This window comes from Camellia sinensis, chromosome 2 (genome assembly GCF_055761805.1).
Source record: "Camellia sinensis isolate YWXY chromosome 2, ASM5576180v1, whole genome shotgun sequence".
In the NCBI taxonomy this organism is placed as follows: domain Eukaryota; kingdom Viridiplantae; phylum Streptophyta; class Magnoliopsida; order Ericales; family Theaceae; genus Camellia; species Camellia sinensis.
In genome coordinates, this window is record NC_138962.1 from 110,607,671 (window position 1) to 110,624,924 (window position 17,254).

A 17,254-nucleotide genomic window follows, 5' to 3' on the forward strand; every position below is an offset into this window, starting at 1 on the left:
TCAACAAAGGTTTGAGTCCATATACTAGGACCCACTACACTGTGAGCATACCACAGACCAATAATTTGGCTTTAAATTCGTGCATTGATGTAACTGTTTTGTCGGCACAATATACACTTTCGTATACACCAATAATTTGGTGGCTTTCTTACGCACGCCCCAATAAGTGGCTTTCTTACGCACGCCCCAATAATTTGTGTGTTGTCCAATCTGCATGGACACCACGTGAAGTTGTTGTCCTTCGTAATTTCAAAGGTCCCACTTTCAAAGAAGAGAATCCCTTTCTGTATATAAGACCACATGCTCATCTTCCATTTCTGTATATACACCACAAATCAGTTGAAACTTTGGCTTCAAAGGTCCGAGCACAATCTTCGCTCATCTCATCTTTCATTTTTTTAGATAACACCACAAATCAGTGTGGTTGTCTCCTTTTTTACCCTCGGCCCAATTTGCTTCTTTTATTGTCCAGAGTCATTATACTTTTGTTGATAGGCAGCCTCGTATATTTTGATAAACCCGCTTGGCTCTTTATATTTTGCGTTATAGGTTTCCAAAATGGCAGACGACGCAGGTCCTAGTTACACTGTGCCCAGAAATGCATCCCGGGAAGCTGTCAATGAAATTGCACGGGAAATGGTGGTCGAAACTGATCACAACTTGCTAGAGGCATATAACAGTGCAGATACATATTACTACAACCATTATCACAGAGTACCTCGAAATACGTCAATACTTTCGGGACGTTTATGGATGTACGAGTTGTTTAACGGGCACCAAGGCCGGTTTGAAGATGCTGTCAGTATGTCCAAACCAGTGTTCTTGATGTTATGCGTGACTCTTCATAGTTTTGGATTGACACTGCCACAGCGGGAGCATGGCGTTCCGCTAGAAGAGAAGGTAGCCATTTTCATTTGTGCATTGCAGGGAATGAAGTTGAAAGATTTGCAAGAACGGTTCCAACACTCGAAGGAGACATTGTCACGGCATTTCCATGAGGTTTTGAAAGTTATGATACCGTTCACAGCGGTTCATAGTAGGAGTCTTACGCCTGAGCAAGTGCAACAAGGGGGCCACCCGCATTTACAATCGCAACGGCGATACCGGCCATTCAAGGTGACATTGTTTCACAAAATTTTAAATATCACAGTGACGACATATTCCATGAATTTTTATTTATACTTTCTACGTAATGGTGCATTGTGTAGGACTGCATCGGTGCACTAGACGGGACATACGTGATGGCTCGTGTCTCGGAAGAGTACGCCACTTCGTATTACGGTCGGAAAGGCGTCCCAACACAGAACTTACTGGCCGTATGTGACATCGATTTCTGTTTCACGTTTGTGTCAGCCGGTTGGGACGGGAGCATGCATGACAGTAGGGTGTTGCACTACATGACAACCGAACCTAAACATCGCTTCCCGCACCCCGCACCTAGTAAAATTATATTTTATTTAACAAAGTAGTTTAATTTTAAAATAATATAAGACATAGTACACATTCGTACTTGCTACCGTAATTAGCCAGTTGATCAATATGCCTCGCATTTCAGGTGTAATCTCTGTCTGAATTGCCATGTAATTTACCAGGGATTGATTCTGTGCCTGCAGTTGGATGCCATGGCACTATATGTATGACTACGAAGCAACTTGCAGTATGAGGACCAATTCAACATAATAATCCTTGAAAACTAGGAACACACACACAAGGCCCAAATTTGGATAAAATGCAGTGATGAAAACTAGTCAAGAAGGAAGCACATGGGAGAAGAAGATTATATATATTAAAAAAAAAAAAGACCTATATGAATTTGTTGGTATCAATGCACCTATTCTTTAATTATCTATGCACCTATTAACAATACCTAAATTATTGTTGTGACTGATATCTCTTTTCAATTTAGCATTAATGGTATTGATTGTATGAATCTAAAACTGTAGTGAATTTTAGATGTATGTCACAAATTTAGGTTCTTGAAAATATGTTGGGAGCTTAATCGAACTACTATCTTTTTTTTCTTTTTTTTTTTTTGTGTAAATTTAGGTTCTTCACAACCTAAACATAGCTCTGTTTTTAAAAAAATTGACGCAAATTATTTTTCTCAAATAACATGTTTTTAAAAAAATGTTCGTTGCAGGAAAATACTATTTGGTGGATAGTGGCTACAGCAACAAGACAGGGTACCTAGCCCCATACAAGGGGTATAGGTATCACCAAAGTGCCCATCGAAATCGAAGACCACAAAATGAGTTCGAACTATTCAATAAGGCAGATTCGTCATTGCGTAGTTGTATCGAGCGGACATTCGGTGCGTGGAAGTCGAGGTGGGGGGCATTGCAGAATATTCAGAAGTTGAGTTTCTCTAATCAAGTGATATTCGTATGTGCGTCGATGGCGTTACATAACTTCATACGCCGAAACAGTGCCATTGATGAGGTCACAGTTCCTATCGCAAATAGCACCGAATACGTGGCCCCCGAAATGCCTGACCACGACGAATACACACGGGTTGCCGATGTGATTGAGGAAGGGGACTCCGACCCCGCAATGACAGTTGTGCGAGAGAACATTACGTACCAACTAGCCCAGCAGCAGAACACGAATAATTGAACGGACATTAATGTTGGTTAAATTTATAATGTGTGTAACTCAGATTCAAATCTATATTATCACTTATTGTTAATTTGTTTTGCTTTTTCTGAATTTGTAATACTTCTCAGCAAGAAGTTGATAAAGTTTTGTATCCAAATTAAAAATGATAAAAAAAGGAAAACAATAAACCCAAATTAATAATGTTAAAAGGAAAACAATAAAAAAAAATGTTAGTAGGAAAAGAAATAAAGAGAAAAAGAATAAAAAAGAAATATTGACTAACAAAGGAACAGAAAGAAAACAAAAATTATAACGAAAAAAATGAAAAAAAAAATTGAATAAACAAACGAAAAGAAAAAAAATAATGTTAAAAGGACAAGTACTGACTATAGAAAGAAAAAGAAATTATGTTAAAAGGAAAAGAATGCAGACCAAAAAAAAAATAATAATAAAAAAGGAAAGGAATAAAATAAATAATAATGGTAAAAGGAACAAAATTAAAAAAATAAATTCTTTCAAAATGGAAAATAATAAAAACAAAAATGTTATAAGGAAAATAAAAAAACAAATTGGCCGTTGCACATGTTTAGGAAAACAATGATAAAAGGAAGAAGAGAATGAAAATAATGAATAAAAAAATAGAAACACATGTTTGACCGTTGCACAGGTTTGGGAAATTGGGAAAAAAAGTTTGAATTATGTTTACGTTGCACAGTGGAGTGCAATTGTCACCACTCACTGACAGGACACGTACGGCTGACCTGGTGTGTCAGGTGAGAAGGGCAAGACAGACATTTTATCATGTCTACTAATATTATATTACACACAATTTCATAAAAAGTAAAAAATTTATCCCAAACAACTATCTTTTTCCTTTCACTTTTTTAGTCAAAAAAGACAAAAAGTGCACTTATTTAGTCTTCCCAAACTTGGCCTAAGAAATGAGTTCTTAACCGGGTATTGAGCCTACGACCGACTATAGTCAAAACGAACTACTCAACAAAGGAAAACGAAGGTAAAACAACCTAAACACATCTGTTGATACTCAAAATGACTCAAAACGAGAATTAAGACAAACAAAAACAACAAACACAAGACTCAAATGTGTTCCAGTGGCGAGAGACCTCTCGGTTCACGAGGAGCCAGTTTCTCCGGGTATTGTTTCCCACCCTTTCTCATTTGTGATTCTCACATCACTCTGGCACTCAATCTCTTTTTCTCTGAAAAAGTCCTTTTCTCACTTTTTCTCTCTACACACATCTCTCTATTCTTTAGTCTCTCTTCTTTTTTATCCCTCCCCTGGGTGGTTGATGGATAAGCAGGAAGTTGTAGGCTCTTGCCCCTAGTATTCTTCTAGATTCTCCTTCGTTTGCTCACAACAGTGAACTTTTCCACAAAGGGGTTGTGGTGCGATTGGGGCAAATCTGCAACTCACATTGGTTGACGATGCCCCTGGCTTAGCTTGATCAGGGCGAGTTATAGTATGTCCCACTGGTCCGGCATACAATTGATTAGTCTCACAGACATCATGTTTTCTACGTTCCCATTCCGGGTCAGATGCCAATTTTGAGCATGATCGTCCTAGATGAACGAACCGAACATCCAGCTCCATTTCTAGTTCGTGCTTCGCACTTGGCTTGATACCTCGTTGCTTGGAGGATGAGAAAGTCTTTTGGCCTCTGTTGTTAACTTCAGTTGTGCCCTTTCTGGCGAATGTATGGATAACGAGGAACAGACAGGAAACCTGACTCAACTGTACCCCTAGTTCATCATTTTGACCATTTTTTGTTTTTGGCTTCTGCTAAAACAATTTTGATAATCATGAGAGTTTGATTAACACACTTGTTCAATTTTTTGATTTGAAATCATGCAAGTCAAGTTATGAGCACTGAAAATTTCCTTTTTGGAGTCCAAGAAATGGTCCAGTTTTTGGAAAAGTGGGATAATTTTCGAGAAAATTAATCAACCTCATTAAAAATTCTCAAAAACTATTTTTGCAAATGGCCACTGCTCAACCAACACAGAATTCACTCTCGAGATGCACAACCTCAGATCTGAGCTTGATTTGTCTTGCAGCTGAATCTTCCAACGGAATAGAACGACTGATTCTGAATGAAGATGATCATCAAGATGAGCCACTTCACATGGACAAGATAGCCGAGTTGAACAAAGATAAACCAATCAACATGGATGAGCGAAGCAAGCTGGAAATGGTTAGGGCCGAACTTCAGGATGAAGTTTCCTACGTATCCCAAACATGGGAATCAAGCCTGACGTAGTTCCGGGTTGAGGTTCACTTGAGTGTTGAAACTCTCCTTTTGCGCTCTAACTTTTGCCAAGGCCGCCCTTTCGGGTTTTCAACCTTGCAAGCTCTGTTTTTCTTTTCTTTTCATTTCTTCTTTTCATCTTCTTCATTTTCTTTTTTTCTTTTCTTTTCTTCATTTTCTTCATTTCTTCATCTCTTTTCCATTTTTTCATTTTTGTTCTTTTCTTTTTCTTTTTTCTCTTGCTCTAACTTTTGCCTGGGTCGCCCTTCCGAATTTTCAGCCCAGCGAGCCTCTCAAGGGTAGAAAAGTTTAACTTGTCCATGTTGATCAGTTTGAGATCTCAAAGCCATCTGAATCCAGGAGAATGGCTGTGGTTTGCTGATGATGTAGGAGTCCATCCAATGGGGACTGAAGTTGCCCCTAGTGTTATGGATAGGAACTCGATTGTCCTATAACAAAAACTTCTTTTTTCAGCTGCTCGAATTTGGCTTTCTTGCCAGTCTTCATTGGTTTGCAGAATGATCCATCTTTTGAATTTCTGAGCACATCTAACATTTTTGCCCCTAGTTCAAGGGATGCTTCTCTTCTAGCTTTACAAGCTTCCTTTGATCACATCTGACCTTCTTGATTTGACTTTCTTGCCCCTAGTTTGAGGGCTGCTTCAAATCTGGCCTGGCGGGCCTCCTTTGATGTCATACGACTTTATTGCCCCTGGTCCATGGGCTGCTTCAAATTTGGCCATACAAGCCCCACATAGTGATTGATCGTTGAACATTCTGAATCCAAGTTCAAGGTTTGAAGGTAAAAGGTGTTGAGTCTTGAGGCTGAGAGCGATCCTATGCTGCACAATCTCAAGATCAATTCCACGCATGTCTTCGTAGGATCACGCAAAACATTTTTTCAAATCTTTTAAGAAAGCGACTAGTCGCTCGCGCTGAAGACAATGTAGAACCAATCTGGATCAAGCCAGGATCCTTCTCAGTACTCACATTAACAAACATGATCTCATTCATTAAGGGCTTAGTGTGCCTCTCTTCCTCTCAATCGATCAAATTTTTACAAATCCCGAGGAATTACTTCCTCTTTATTTTCATCACAGTGTTAGAAAAGTTTTGAAAAACTTAGGTCAATGCAATGATTTCAAGGCACAGAAAAGTAGGTCAAAAGCACTGTCGTTTCATTCAGAACCTCGGGCACAACTGCCTCCAGTAGCAGAAACAGACGCACAAGGGTGAAAATCACTATTGTTTCATTTAGATCTTCTGGCGCAACTAGCTCAATGGCAGAAACAAACGCAAAAGAAAAACTGTAAAAGAAAAACACAAAACAAGCAAGTGATGCTCGAAGTAACATCCCCGAAATCACCCGACTCCAATACAACAGGACTGACTCGATACAACAAGACAGACTCGACTGACTCAGTACAAGAAGACTGACCTCAATACCCAAGTCAGAAAGTACAATAAACAACATTTTCACATTGCTCAAAATAGTGCATGCCATCCCCAAATCTGAAGTAAACTGAGAACCATCAGCAGGTAATTCATCCCCCGATCACATAATCACATTATCCCCCAAGTTCACTGACCCAATGCCGATAGACTTTGCAGGACTTGGCGCGACGATGACCTTTTTATCAATTAGATCTTGTATTTCGTGGCAAAGATGAAAACACATGTTAGTGTCATGTCCAACTTGATGATGGAAGGCACAGTAGTCAGTTGGGTTATGGGAGGGGGGAAGGTTATTTGGTAATGGCCGCGGCTCCATGGGTTTTAGATGCCCCTTTTCTATAAGTATTTAGAGAGCTTTGGACAAAGTCATGTAGAGGGGATGGAAGACCCTCTGGCCTCGGGGTTGGTATTTCGAGGTTTGTGAGGTTATGTTGGATATACCGACAAATGGGTTGGCATGCGCTGACTTTTGATGATCTCATCCGAGTGTAGGATTGATACTGAAAGGGGTGTTTCTGGTATGACAGCCCTTTTCTCGACTTGCCCCTTGTTTCAAAATGCCCCCAACTTGAGTGGCAAAAGTGTCATCCACAGTTTTTGCAACCACTACAAGTACCTGCTGTTTGTTCAACCCTTCAGCTTTCGAAGCCCTAACGGCCCACTGAAGGTGTTTATGAGAACCAATGCTCGCCCCTACCTTGTTCTTACCACTTGCCTTCACTTTGTCAAAGGATCGGGTCACTATATCAGAGCAGAGCCCAGTTGTTATCGGCATACCACCAACCAGATCTGAGATGGCTTCAGATTGGCCCTTTTCAATTGTCGCTTGCCCTAAGATCAAGGAACCTTTTGGATTGAAACTTCTGGCCTGTGATGTGGTCGATGATGGAGCCAAAATTCCCAAGGCTAAATTTGCCACAGTTTTTTTTGCAAATCTTCAATCATGCTCACTAGCTCAGAAGTAGTGGGTTCATGGGTCTGAGATGATTGGGGTTTAGGCGCACGGGCTGGGGTGATGTATATACTGGGGTCAAACGGGTTGGCCGTTGTTTGGATGAAGTTTACCTGCCTAGGTGGAGGGTTTTGATTGACATTTGGTTTTTCTAGAGGAACTATTACCTTGTTGTCAATGAGATCTTGAATCTCATGACGTAGTCTGAAGCAGAGGTCAGTATCATGACCGTGCTGCTGATGGAAGGCACAGTATTTAGATGAGTCATGCTTTGGAGGGAAAGGATCGGGTAAAGGCCGTTGTTCTAACGGTTTCAGATGTCCTTTCCTGAGTAGGACCCCTAGAGCTTTAGACAAAGGCACATAAAGTGGGGTGAAAACCCTCTTGCCTCGGGGTAGATAGTTCGAAGTTTAGGGGTTTGGATTGGACGTACCAACAAAGAGGGTGGCTGTTTTTGGAGTGGTGGTGACCATTCCAACTTCAGAAGATCTTGCCGCTACATCATCACTGGTGGTCACATTCGAACTACGTGTATAACCTTTCTTGGGTGACTCCCTTTCGTGGTCAATCAAACCTTGTTTCATAGCATCTTCTATCTGTACCCCAATCTCATGCAAGCCAACAAAGGTGGGGAGGGGTAAGACAATCATTTTCTGCATCAACTTGGGTTGCAGGTTGCGTACAACCATCCTTATCTGATCCTTTTCGGGTGGCCGAGTTGTCATCATGGACGCCTTGGCCCTTCATTGAGTGACAAAGTCAGAAAAGCCCTCTTTCGGCTCTTGCCTAGTTGCCTTGAATCACGAGTCGTGACCTCGATTTGGGTGTTGTAAGCATATTGGGCAATGAAGACCTCGGCCATCTCCTCCCAGCTCCGTTTGACTGAATCCTCCAGCTTGGCATACCAGATGGCCGCAATTCCCAACAGGGTCCGACCGAAGAGAGATAGTTTCTGGAGTCTAGTCAAGCCCATCAGGTACATAATGTCTGAGAACAACCTCAAGTGAACCATAGGATCGCCCGAGCCGTCGAAGCGATCTATCTGAGGCATTTTGAATCTGTCCGGCAATGTCACCGCCGAATCTGTGTATCCATCCCCTATGTCCGGGATCAAGTCTTCTCCCTGAGCTCGATTGAACAACTTCTCGAGCTTGCTCACTTTCAAGGCCGTAGGATCGACCTCAGATTCGAACGGTGTATTTATTAGGTAGGCCGACGCCTTGGAAATCTGCAGTGGAACTGGCCCTGCCGAAACGTCCGTATTCTTCTAGACGTTAATTGTCTCCCCAGGTATTGGAACCCTAGGTGGGGGTGGGTGCAAAACAGAAGCTGTTATGGTTGTTGTTGGTGCTACTACTATTGAAGCCTAGCAATTAGTTCTGCTTGTTGAGCCACGACCTCGGTCTGGCGGGCGGTAACCTATGCTTGGCGGGTAGCATCCCGCTGCATGGCCTCCATAGTCTGTTGGAGCTAACGCATCATGTCTTCCATACTCATACTGACTAACGGAGGTTGATCTATCGGATCTGGTGAATGTTCTCTTTCTGAAATAGGAAACTGAACCCAACTGAGCACATGTGAGGTAGATAGTGTTTGCTGACCTGGAGACTGTTGAACTGGTGATTTGTGCTTGACTGGCTTTTTTGCCTTGCCTCTAGCAAAGGAAACACTGGTTGCTCTTGGAATTGAATCTCTGACCTGACAAAGTCTATTAACACAAGTCCAATGCACTCAGAGGATATTGGAGCCTTATGAAGCTATGGTTCCAGGACTACCTTGCAAAAGAGAAAACATACAGCATTTCAGCCCAATTTCATTAGAACGGATATGCGCATAGCTGAATGACTGTGCTCTCCACTGAATTCTACCCTACAAACTGATACCAACTTGGTCAATTGATATGCACATCCCTGTACAGTTTCACTGTAAAGCACATACCAGTTAAAGAGAGCCAAAATACCCCTATGATGGGGTAGGGTTTCCCTGTCCTAGTTTCGTCAGGAGCTAGGGATTCACTACGCACGCATGCGGTTTCATACAATCCTACATTCGGGTGAGCAGCCTGTCCTAGTTTGGAATAGTTTCTACGGCTTCCGACATGCAACTAGGTCGATTGGTCAAAAAGGGTGCCTCAGCAAGACCACCTAATATACCTCTCGCTCCGAACACCAAAAAGTGAGAGGAGGATGGTACAGTGGTAGTCTAGATCCAAAGTTTGTGTTTCCATCGTTGCAGAGCCCGCAACCGGTCACCCTTGTGGCACGCTTTTCCAAGCAAGCCTCCGACAAACCGTTCAGGAATATCAGACGGCAGACACAGTGACTTAGGCGCACCAATGCAAAGAAACACATAAGTGTAGATAAAACAACATATCATGAATTCGAGTCAAGTTCTCTAAATCCCCAGTAGAGTCGCTGGAAATTGTAGACTCGACTTTCTCCGCGTGCCCCTTTTCGGAGATGTGCGAATTGGTCTACTACAGTTCGGACTCCTGTCATGGTTCTGAATCTAATCTCACAAAGTGCAATGCGAGACTGATAAACACCAAAGAGTCCAATCGGCAAGTCATTTTGGAAAATCAGATTTTAAATCAGAAAACAGAGTCGCCACCAAAATATTTTATTTTGGAAAATTTAGGAAACCCTGACTCATGCCTAAGGCCACGTGTCCGTCATCACCAAAGTTGCCTCGACTTGGAACAAATCAACTCATGTTTGTTTTTGAAAATGGTTTGAAAATGCCACCCACAAGTGGGCTAAAGCGCAGATTTGCCACCCTCAAGGTGGGCTTTAAAACATGATTTGCCACTTCGCAAAGTGGGCTTAAAACTCGCATTTGTCGAATTGTCCCAATTCAGGCAACAAAGCCTCCACTCACAGGCACTCATGCAGTTTATCAAGTAAGCACGTAGCCTCATAGCAAGCATGCTAAACATGGCAACACTCACACTCATGCAAGTATGCTAAAGTGTAAACACTTACAGTGTACTCCAAGTCAAAACAGAAAACTAGTTAGAAATCGATGCATGATCCTCCCTATACAAAGATGCCTAATGCAACACATGCAATAATGCAACTAAAGAGGCTCGGCTATCTATGATGGCATATGAATGCAATAATTGATACATGTATTCAAATAAGTATCGAAATACAATGCAGTTTGAATGATGTGCCGAGCCCCGTGCATGCAAGACAAATGAATGATGCACGCATGCAAGCATAAGGATACTAATTGAAATATGCCTTAAAACTAACCATCAAAAGCGGTTAAGTAAAAGAGAGAAAGAAGTGGGGCTAGAAGACATGCACACACGCATGCATGCTTATTACAACATTGTGCCCTCTCGAAGGAGGGTCCAAATAAATAAGCTAACTAGCTACGCTAATTATTACAAACCAACTAATTAACTAATCTAAGCTAATTAATTATTACAAATCAAATGAAATTAAATTAACTAACTAATCTAAGCTAATTAGAATATTACAAAGATGAATTAAATTAGCTAAACACATTAACTAATTAATTACCAAACCGGTAAATTAACTAGCTAAGTAAAGTAGTAAAATGGCCTCGAGGGGGAATGAGACATGCATGCTCTGTTTGCTTTGCCCGAAATTGCAATGCCTTGCTGTGAGTTGCCTCTGTTTGCACTCGTGGTGATCTCAGAACATCATCTGAACTTCCAGATTGCATCTGCCCCAACACAGGAACACTTTTGACAATTTTTCTGCAAGTGGCCGTGCGGCCACTACATGTGTAAGAGGCAAGCAAGAGGTGATCCAACCAACCCAAAACAGAGTTATAACAAGTTAAACTAAGGCCAAAAACATGCTGAGAACAAGCCAAAAGATGGTAGAAAAACATGCTCAACTACTAGGCCATCAACACAAGTAAACAATATACAAGGAGAAGGGATCACCCCCTCCTATTTGGGATCCCAAAACCAACTCTCCACGACTAAAATTCCTCTGAATTTCAGTGGTTAAAAGGTCAAAAAAAAGATTGTTTCAAAAGCTTTAAAGGATGGCACAAAACTTAGCAAATAAGCAATGAAAGAGTATGACCACCCCTGACTCCAACAAGGACTCAAACCAATATTTGTAAAACTTAAAAATAGAGGTTTTTGTAGTTGACAACCAGGCCAAAAAAACATGCAAAGGTGGCTCAAACTAATGTACAAAAACAAGCTTAAAAGGGGAAGAAGCTTACCCTTGAAGAATAGCAGCAAGATAGCAACTTCTGAGCCAAAAACCAAGTCTAAGACCTCAAATCAAGCTTCGACCTCCTCTTATATAGAGCAAGCAAGCAAAAAGCTTGCTTCATTCCTCCATACACGTGTATGAAGGATGAACTCAGTGAGCAACAGCTGGCTCAAAATATCTGAAAATATCTAAAAAGGAGAAAAAATGGCCACTGGCCAGTTAAGGTGGCCGGCCGACCACTTCCCCTAGCCGGCCGACCACTTGAAGTGGCTTACAAGAGAGAGAAGTGGCCGGAAGTGCCACAAATGGCCGACAAGTCCCTCCCCTCCTCCAGGCAAGAGGGATCAAGGTTTGGCCCAAAAACAAGACCAAAACACAAAGGGTTTAGAGGCTCAAAGACAAGGCACTCAGCTGAGACCTTCGGGCGCTCAAAATAAGCACAAACATGCACAATCATTGCACGTATAAACGATGACGTCTAAGTCTTAAGGTCGGTCAAAGATGGGGTGTCTACAGTGGATAACACTTTTGGCGCTCAGGGTGAGAGCATTTTGAATCAGGGAGCAAACAATGAAAAGGGATGCTTTATCAGAAACACCCATCCTGATTCCAATCCCAAGCCTATGAATACTCAACCAACACCCGCCACTCCATTTGCCAATATTTCTAAACCTAGTGCTTCTTCCTCCCCGAAACGAACTTTCACCCAACTCTATATGAGCCCAACCCTTTCCTTGAAGGTACTGATAGAGAAAGGGTATCTCAAACTGCTCAATCCTCAACCTCTTCCTAACCCTCTCCCAACTACACACGACTCTACCTAATATTGCACATTCTATCAGTAGTACGGTCACCATACTGACTGTTGCTTTCGCCTTCGCTATGTAATTCAAGACCTGATTGACAAAAGGGTCATTACCCTACCTGAACATCCCAAAGCTATTAATTACCCTCTCCCTGACCGCAATAGGTGGCCACTCCATGACATAAAACCCACCCACAGCTTGCCAACAACCAATCATTACCTTGGCCGACACATCATACCCGTCAATGAGCCCAAACCCATTGTGTTCATTCTTGAATCTTTTGATCTGAGCAAAAGGATCAAAATCCTTGACAAGATGGAAAAGTTTACTTGATCGTGATGAGGTTAAGATTGATGAAGCAGTGATGCCATCACTGATTGATGGAATGACGAACCTCAGTCTCAGCTAGGGGAATTATCAAGAGCACTTGGAAAGGACCTTCTAAATTAGGGGGCATGGTGTGAAAAAGCAATTGCTTCGGTCAAGAAGATGTGTGGGGACAATATAATTTTGAGGATCAATCTGTGAGATCCTACCGGGTGTTGATGATTGTATTGTCAAACTGAAGGCAGATTTGGATCCTCCTGGACCCACCTGTGGGCTACTTGAAGCAGTTTTTTTGAATTCTGCCTATGGACTTGGAGAGTGAAAACCCCTTTTGTTTCTAGGGTACTGATTTTGTTGTGAGTTGTGTCTTGTAAATATATGTTGTGAGTTTTATTTTCTATCTTTTCTTGCATTGTTGCGTCAATTGAGTCTTCTTTTGAGTCGCTTACGTGTACCCTCGGGTCTTCATTTTGGTGTTTTAATAATAAGAAAGCAGGAGTCAGGTTTTTGATCATTTTGTTGTGCATATAGGAATGCATGTGTGACCTTTTACAAATAGAAAAGCTTTGGATTTGTTCTTTGAATGAGATTCCGTTAATAAGCTCGAGTATTGAGAAGGATCCCCTGAATGGTTTGAGTGAATTATGACTTATCGGCACAAAGTCATTCATGATTTCAAAAATTTTAAGTTGTTTCTTTCGCAAAACTTGCGAAGGTAGGTTCAGAATTGTGCGTGGTATTCTACATTGTCTTGGGTATTCACTTCGCCGGTAGATGATCATGTTGGCAAGCACAAGGCGGCTTTCAGAACTCACAAATCATAGAATTTCTCCTCTGGTGTTTTCATTATTTCAAAGAGAAAAGGATAAGAGAAACCAAAAAGCAAAAAAAAGAAAGAAGAAGAAAGAAAAGGGAAAAGGAATCAAGCTAGGGGCATCCATTGGAATGAAATCCAGTCAACTATGAGGAAGGGAACTTTTTTTCTGAATTCGGAGAAGCCAATGAAAGAAGGTACCACATTGTGGGAAGAACCAACTTTTAGAATGGAGCGAAAAGAAAGGAAGAAGGCATGCATAAGAGAATGGAGAACCAAGCACAAATCAAGGCAAAGCCAGTTCCAGTGTTAGGGCAAGGATGACTATTGATCAACTTCACCACAAGCGTTGTAATGCTACCCTTGAGAGGTTCGCTAGGCCGAAAACCTGAAATGGCGACCTAGGCAAAAGTTAGAACATGAAAAATGAGAAATCAAAAATATAGCTTGCAAGGTTGAAAACCCCGAAGGGGTGACTTTGGCCAAAATTAGAGCGCAAAAGGAGAGTGTCAAAACCAAAGTGAACCTTAGCCATGAACTACGTTGACCTAATTCCTATCTTGGGATGCGTACGTAACTTCATCCTGAAGTTCGGTCTCAACCATTTCCATCTCATTTATCTCGATCCAATCATCCTGCCCAATTCACGCCGCCAGTTTCACATCAATCCATGAGCTACACCGACTGCTGTGCATATCTTATACTTGCGCTGGGTAAGAAAGAACTAACTTGAATCAACAAGTGGAGCAATTTTCGATACTTGAACTTATCAGTAGAATCTCTATCTTGAGCAAAATAGGATTCAAAATTGAGCTTTAAAGGGAGCATAAATAAAACTAGGGGCACTATGAATGATCAGTTACCTTGAGTCTTTTTATGCATTTAGGTCAGTTGTGAATTCAGTTGTATCGTGCCCAGTGTTTGTCTCGGTCTATGCTCTTCATCAAGTCACTATAATGTGTTTGTTGCTTAAAAGCACTCTTCATCGAGTCATCATACCGTGTCTATCGCTCAAATTTCAACAGAGTGGCTTGGTCAAAATTCCATGTACGAAGGTTTACTCCAAGTTCTAAAGCAAGTCCATGTGTGGAATTCATAAACGAGTTGAGAGTGCCCACACAAGGGGCATCACATTCATGATCATTGCAAACTGTATGTAACGAATCCATCACTATCTTGGAGAGGAGTGTAGTAGATTCTCAACATGCTGGGACAGAAGGGAAACATGAGTCTGATTGGTTGGCAAGCATTCCAGGATTTGATGATCCCCGTCAAATGTGCTTGCATAATGTTGAAAACGATGGCCGATGACTAGACACTAGGGGCAATTTTCAGTACATCTGATCGGGTCATCAATTGAACAAGGGGCATGAACCCAACCTTTCTCCCATTCCGCTCTAGCCATTTGTTAGGGCACTTTTCCCTAGATTTGGGTGGGCTCACCCCTATGATGATTCTGATATGATTCAGTTTTCGAAAGTTGTCTCCAACCATTTCAAAATTCTCTTGGGATTTCCATCTTCCCTGTGATTAATATATGTGCATTATGCATGCTTGCTTATATATTTTGGTTGATTTGAATTGCATGATTGGTTGCTCCTGTTTCGTCGAGTTACCTTCCACAATGTTTTCAATTACATTTGAATGAATTATGGCAAGTTGCCCTACACTCATTTCATAAGGTACGTGACGCATTACTCTAAGTATTGCTCATTTCCCTCTACATGCATGTATCTTTTAGTTTGTATCGCACTGTTTTGTACACCTTTAGTTCACACTGTTTTGTGCATTCACTTTGCATCACACTATTTTGTGCACCTTGCATCGTACTATTTGTGCATTCACCTTGTATTGCACTGTTTTGTGCACCTTTAGTTCGCACTGTTTTGTGCACCTTTAGCTCTCACTATTTTGTGCATTCACTTTAGCTCGCACTGTTTTGTGCACCTTTAATTCGCACTGTTTTGTGGATTCACTTTGCATCGCATTGTTTTGTGCATTCACTTTGCATCACACTGTTTTGTGCACCTTGCATCGCACTGTTTTGTGCATTCACTTTGTATCGCACTGTTTTGTGCACCTTTAGTTTGTACTGTTTTGTGCATTCACTTTGTATCGCACTATTTTGTGCACCTGGCATCGCACTGTTTTGTGCATTCACCTTGTATCGCACTATTTTGTGCACCTTCAGTTCACACTGTTTTGTGCATTCACTTTGCAATGCACTATTATGTGCACCTTGCATCGCACTGTTTTGTGCATTCACCCTGTTCACACTATTTTGTGCACCTTGCGTCGCACTCTTTTGTGTATTCATACATTCTCACCTTATATCGCACTGTTTTGTGCATTTTGAGTTCGCACTATTTTGTGCACCTTGAGTTCGCACTATCTTGTGCACCTACCTCGCATGTCTTGTGCACCTGCCTCGCACTGTCTTGTGCAAACCTGTATCACACTGTCTTGTGCACCCATTTAGCACTATTTTGTGCATTCACCCTTCCTCGCATTGTCTTATGCACTCGTTGGGTCTAGGAGACCTTAAATCCTCTAAAGGTGCAGTTCCTTTGGTGTTTGTCGTGCCCAAATAACTTCAGGCGGTCTAGTATAGCCGCCTGATTGTGTTTGTAGTGAGTTCCTAGGAGATCAACTGAGACGGTGGAAACTAGAGTTCGAATGGCGATGCCTAGAACGCAAAGGTTCGGAATTTTTGAGACTAAAATCTAGTTTAAATACCCGGGGGTGTATCCTCAGCTTGAAATCTGTATGGAAGCCCCATAGGTTGAGGTAGCTTGTATGTGCCTCAATTCTAGATACTGAACCAACCTAGCATGTCACCCTGTTGAAGAATAGGGAATGCTGCAAACATAGCCAGGGAGAAAAGTAGTACCTTGGTTTCGAAGTGCGAGATGAAGGAAGAAGTCTTCAAACCAAAAAAGGAGGAGGAACTTTGTTTTGTTTTGTTTTGTTTTGTTTTGTTCTGATAAATTCGTAAGTTTTTTTTTTCCTGTTATTTCGTTTGTGTTGCATTCACACCTTACTTTTGTTTCATTTTTATTTTTATTTTTATTTTTGTTTTGTTTTTGTTGTTTTGTTTTATTCCGATAAAACGTAAGCTGGTATTCTGTCCTGTACCAGTACTATTGAGTTTTTATCGCCGAAAAATGTACAGTAATCATCACTGGCGATGCTTTTCCAATGAGCGACCAACAAGTTGATCGACTGGTATTGCTTTGTGTCCATTTTGTGTCCAATTCATCGAGTTTTATCATTTCATTGAGTTTGATTTTGTGTTATGTTCAGTGAGAGGCTCAATTTTCAATTCAGAACTTATTCCTAAAATCCAAATATTCGTACCATTCGGATTTGCACAAAAACAAACTCATTTTATTAATATCAGGGATTAACCCCGATCAATTTGTCTATATAAAAAAATCAATAAAAAAAAGAGAAAAAAAAAACAATAACAACAAACAAAAAAATAATAAAAAGAGAGAGACGGAGAGAGAGAGAGGGATCTTGTTCTTTTTTTTCTCCGGCAACAGCCACATGCCAACCTCGCTTGGTCAGCTCTGCTACCGATTTCTTTCTCTTGGTTTCGTTTGAGGAAACCCTTGAAGGCCCTGCCTCAGTACTTACGAGACTGTCGAGAGAGTTGGCCCCCTGTTGATCATCAAAAGCAAAGTACGAAGGTGCTCCAAATCAGGCCATGACGGTAGATTTCCATTTCAGCTCTTTGTTCTCCGACTTCAACACGAAAATCTCTGCTCGCGCATCCTTGTACATACGCTGGAGTAGAGAGAGTTGGGCGTTGACCCAATGTACCTCACAGGTCCT

At 41.4% G+C, this 17,254-nt stretch overlaps 1 protein-coding gene across 1 annotated transcript; it reads left to right on the plus strand.

The window, feature by feature from the left end:
• Positions 1-558: 558 nt before the first annotated feature.
• On the plus strand, positions 559-2,613 carry LOC145818236 (uncharacterized). The gene is made up of 3 exons (XM_082912875.1): positions 559-1,116; positions 1,209-1,356; positions 2,141-2,613. The coding sequence occupies exons 1-3, from the start codon at positions 559-561 to the stop codon at positions 2,611-2,613; spliced, it is 1,179 nt and encodes a 392-aa protein (XP_082769001.1).
• The last annotated feature ends 14,641 nt before the right edge of the window (positions 2,614-17,254 follow it).

What these genes read in the sequence shown, in the direction of transcription:
- LOC145818236 (XM_082912875.1), top strand. Translation starts at nt 559, where the DNA reads ATGGCAGACGACGCAGGTCCTAGTTACACTGTGCCCAGAAATGCATCC. An exon ending in GGCGATACCGGCCATTCAAG is followed by an intron (nt 1,117 to 1,208) that starts GTGACATTGTTT and finishes TGCATTGTGTAG; the next exon opens with GACTGCATCGGTGCACTAGA. An exon ending in TTTCACGTTTGTGTCAGCCG is followed by an intron (nt 1,357 to 2,140) that starts GTTGGGACGGGA and finishes TGTTCGTTGCAG; the next exon opens with GAAAATACTATTTGGTGGAT.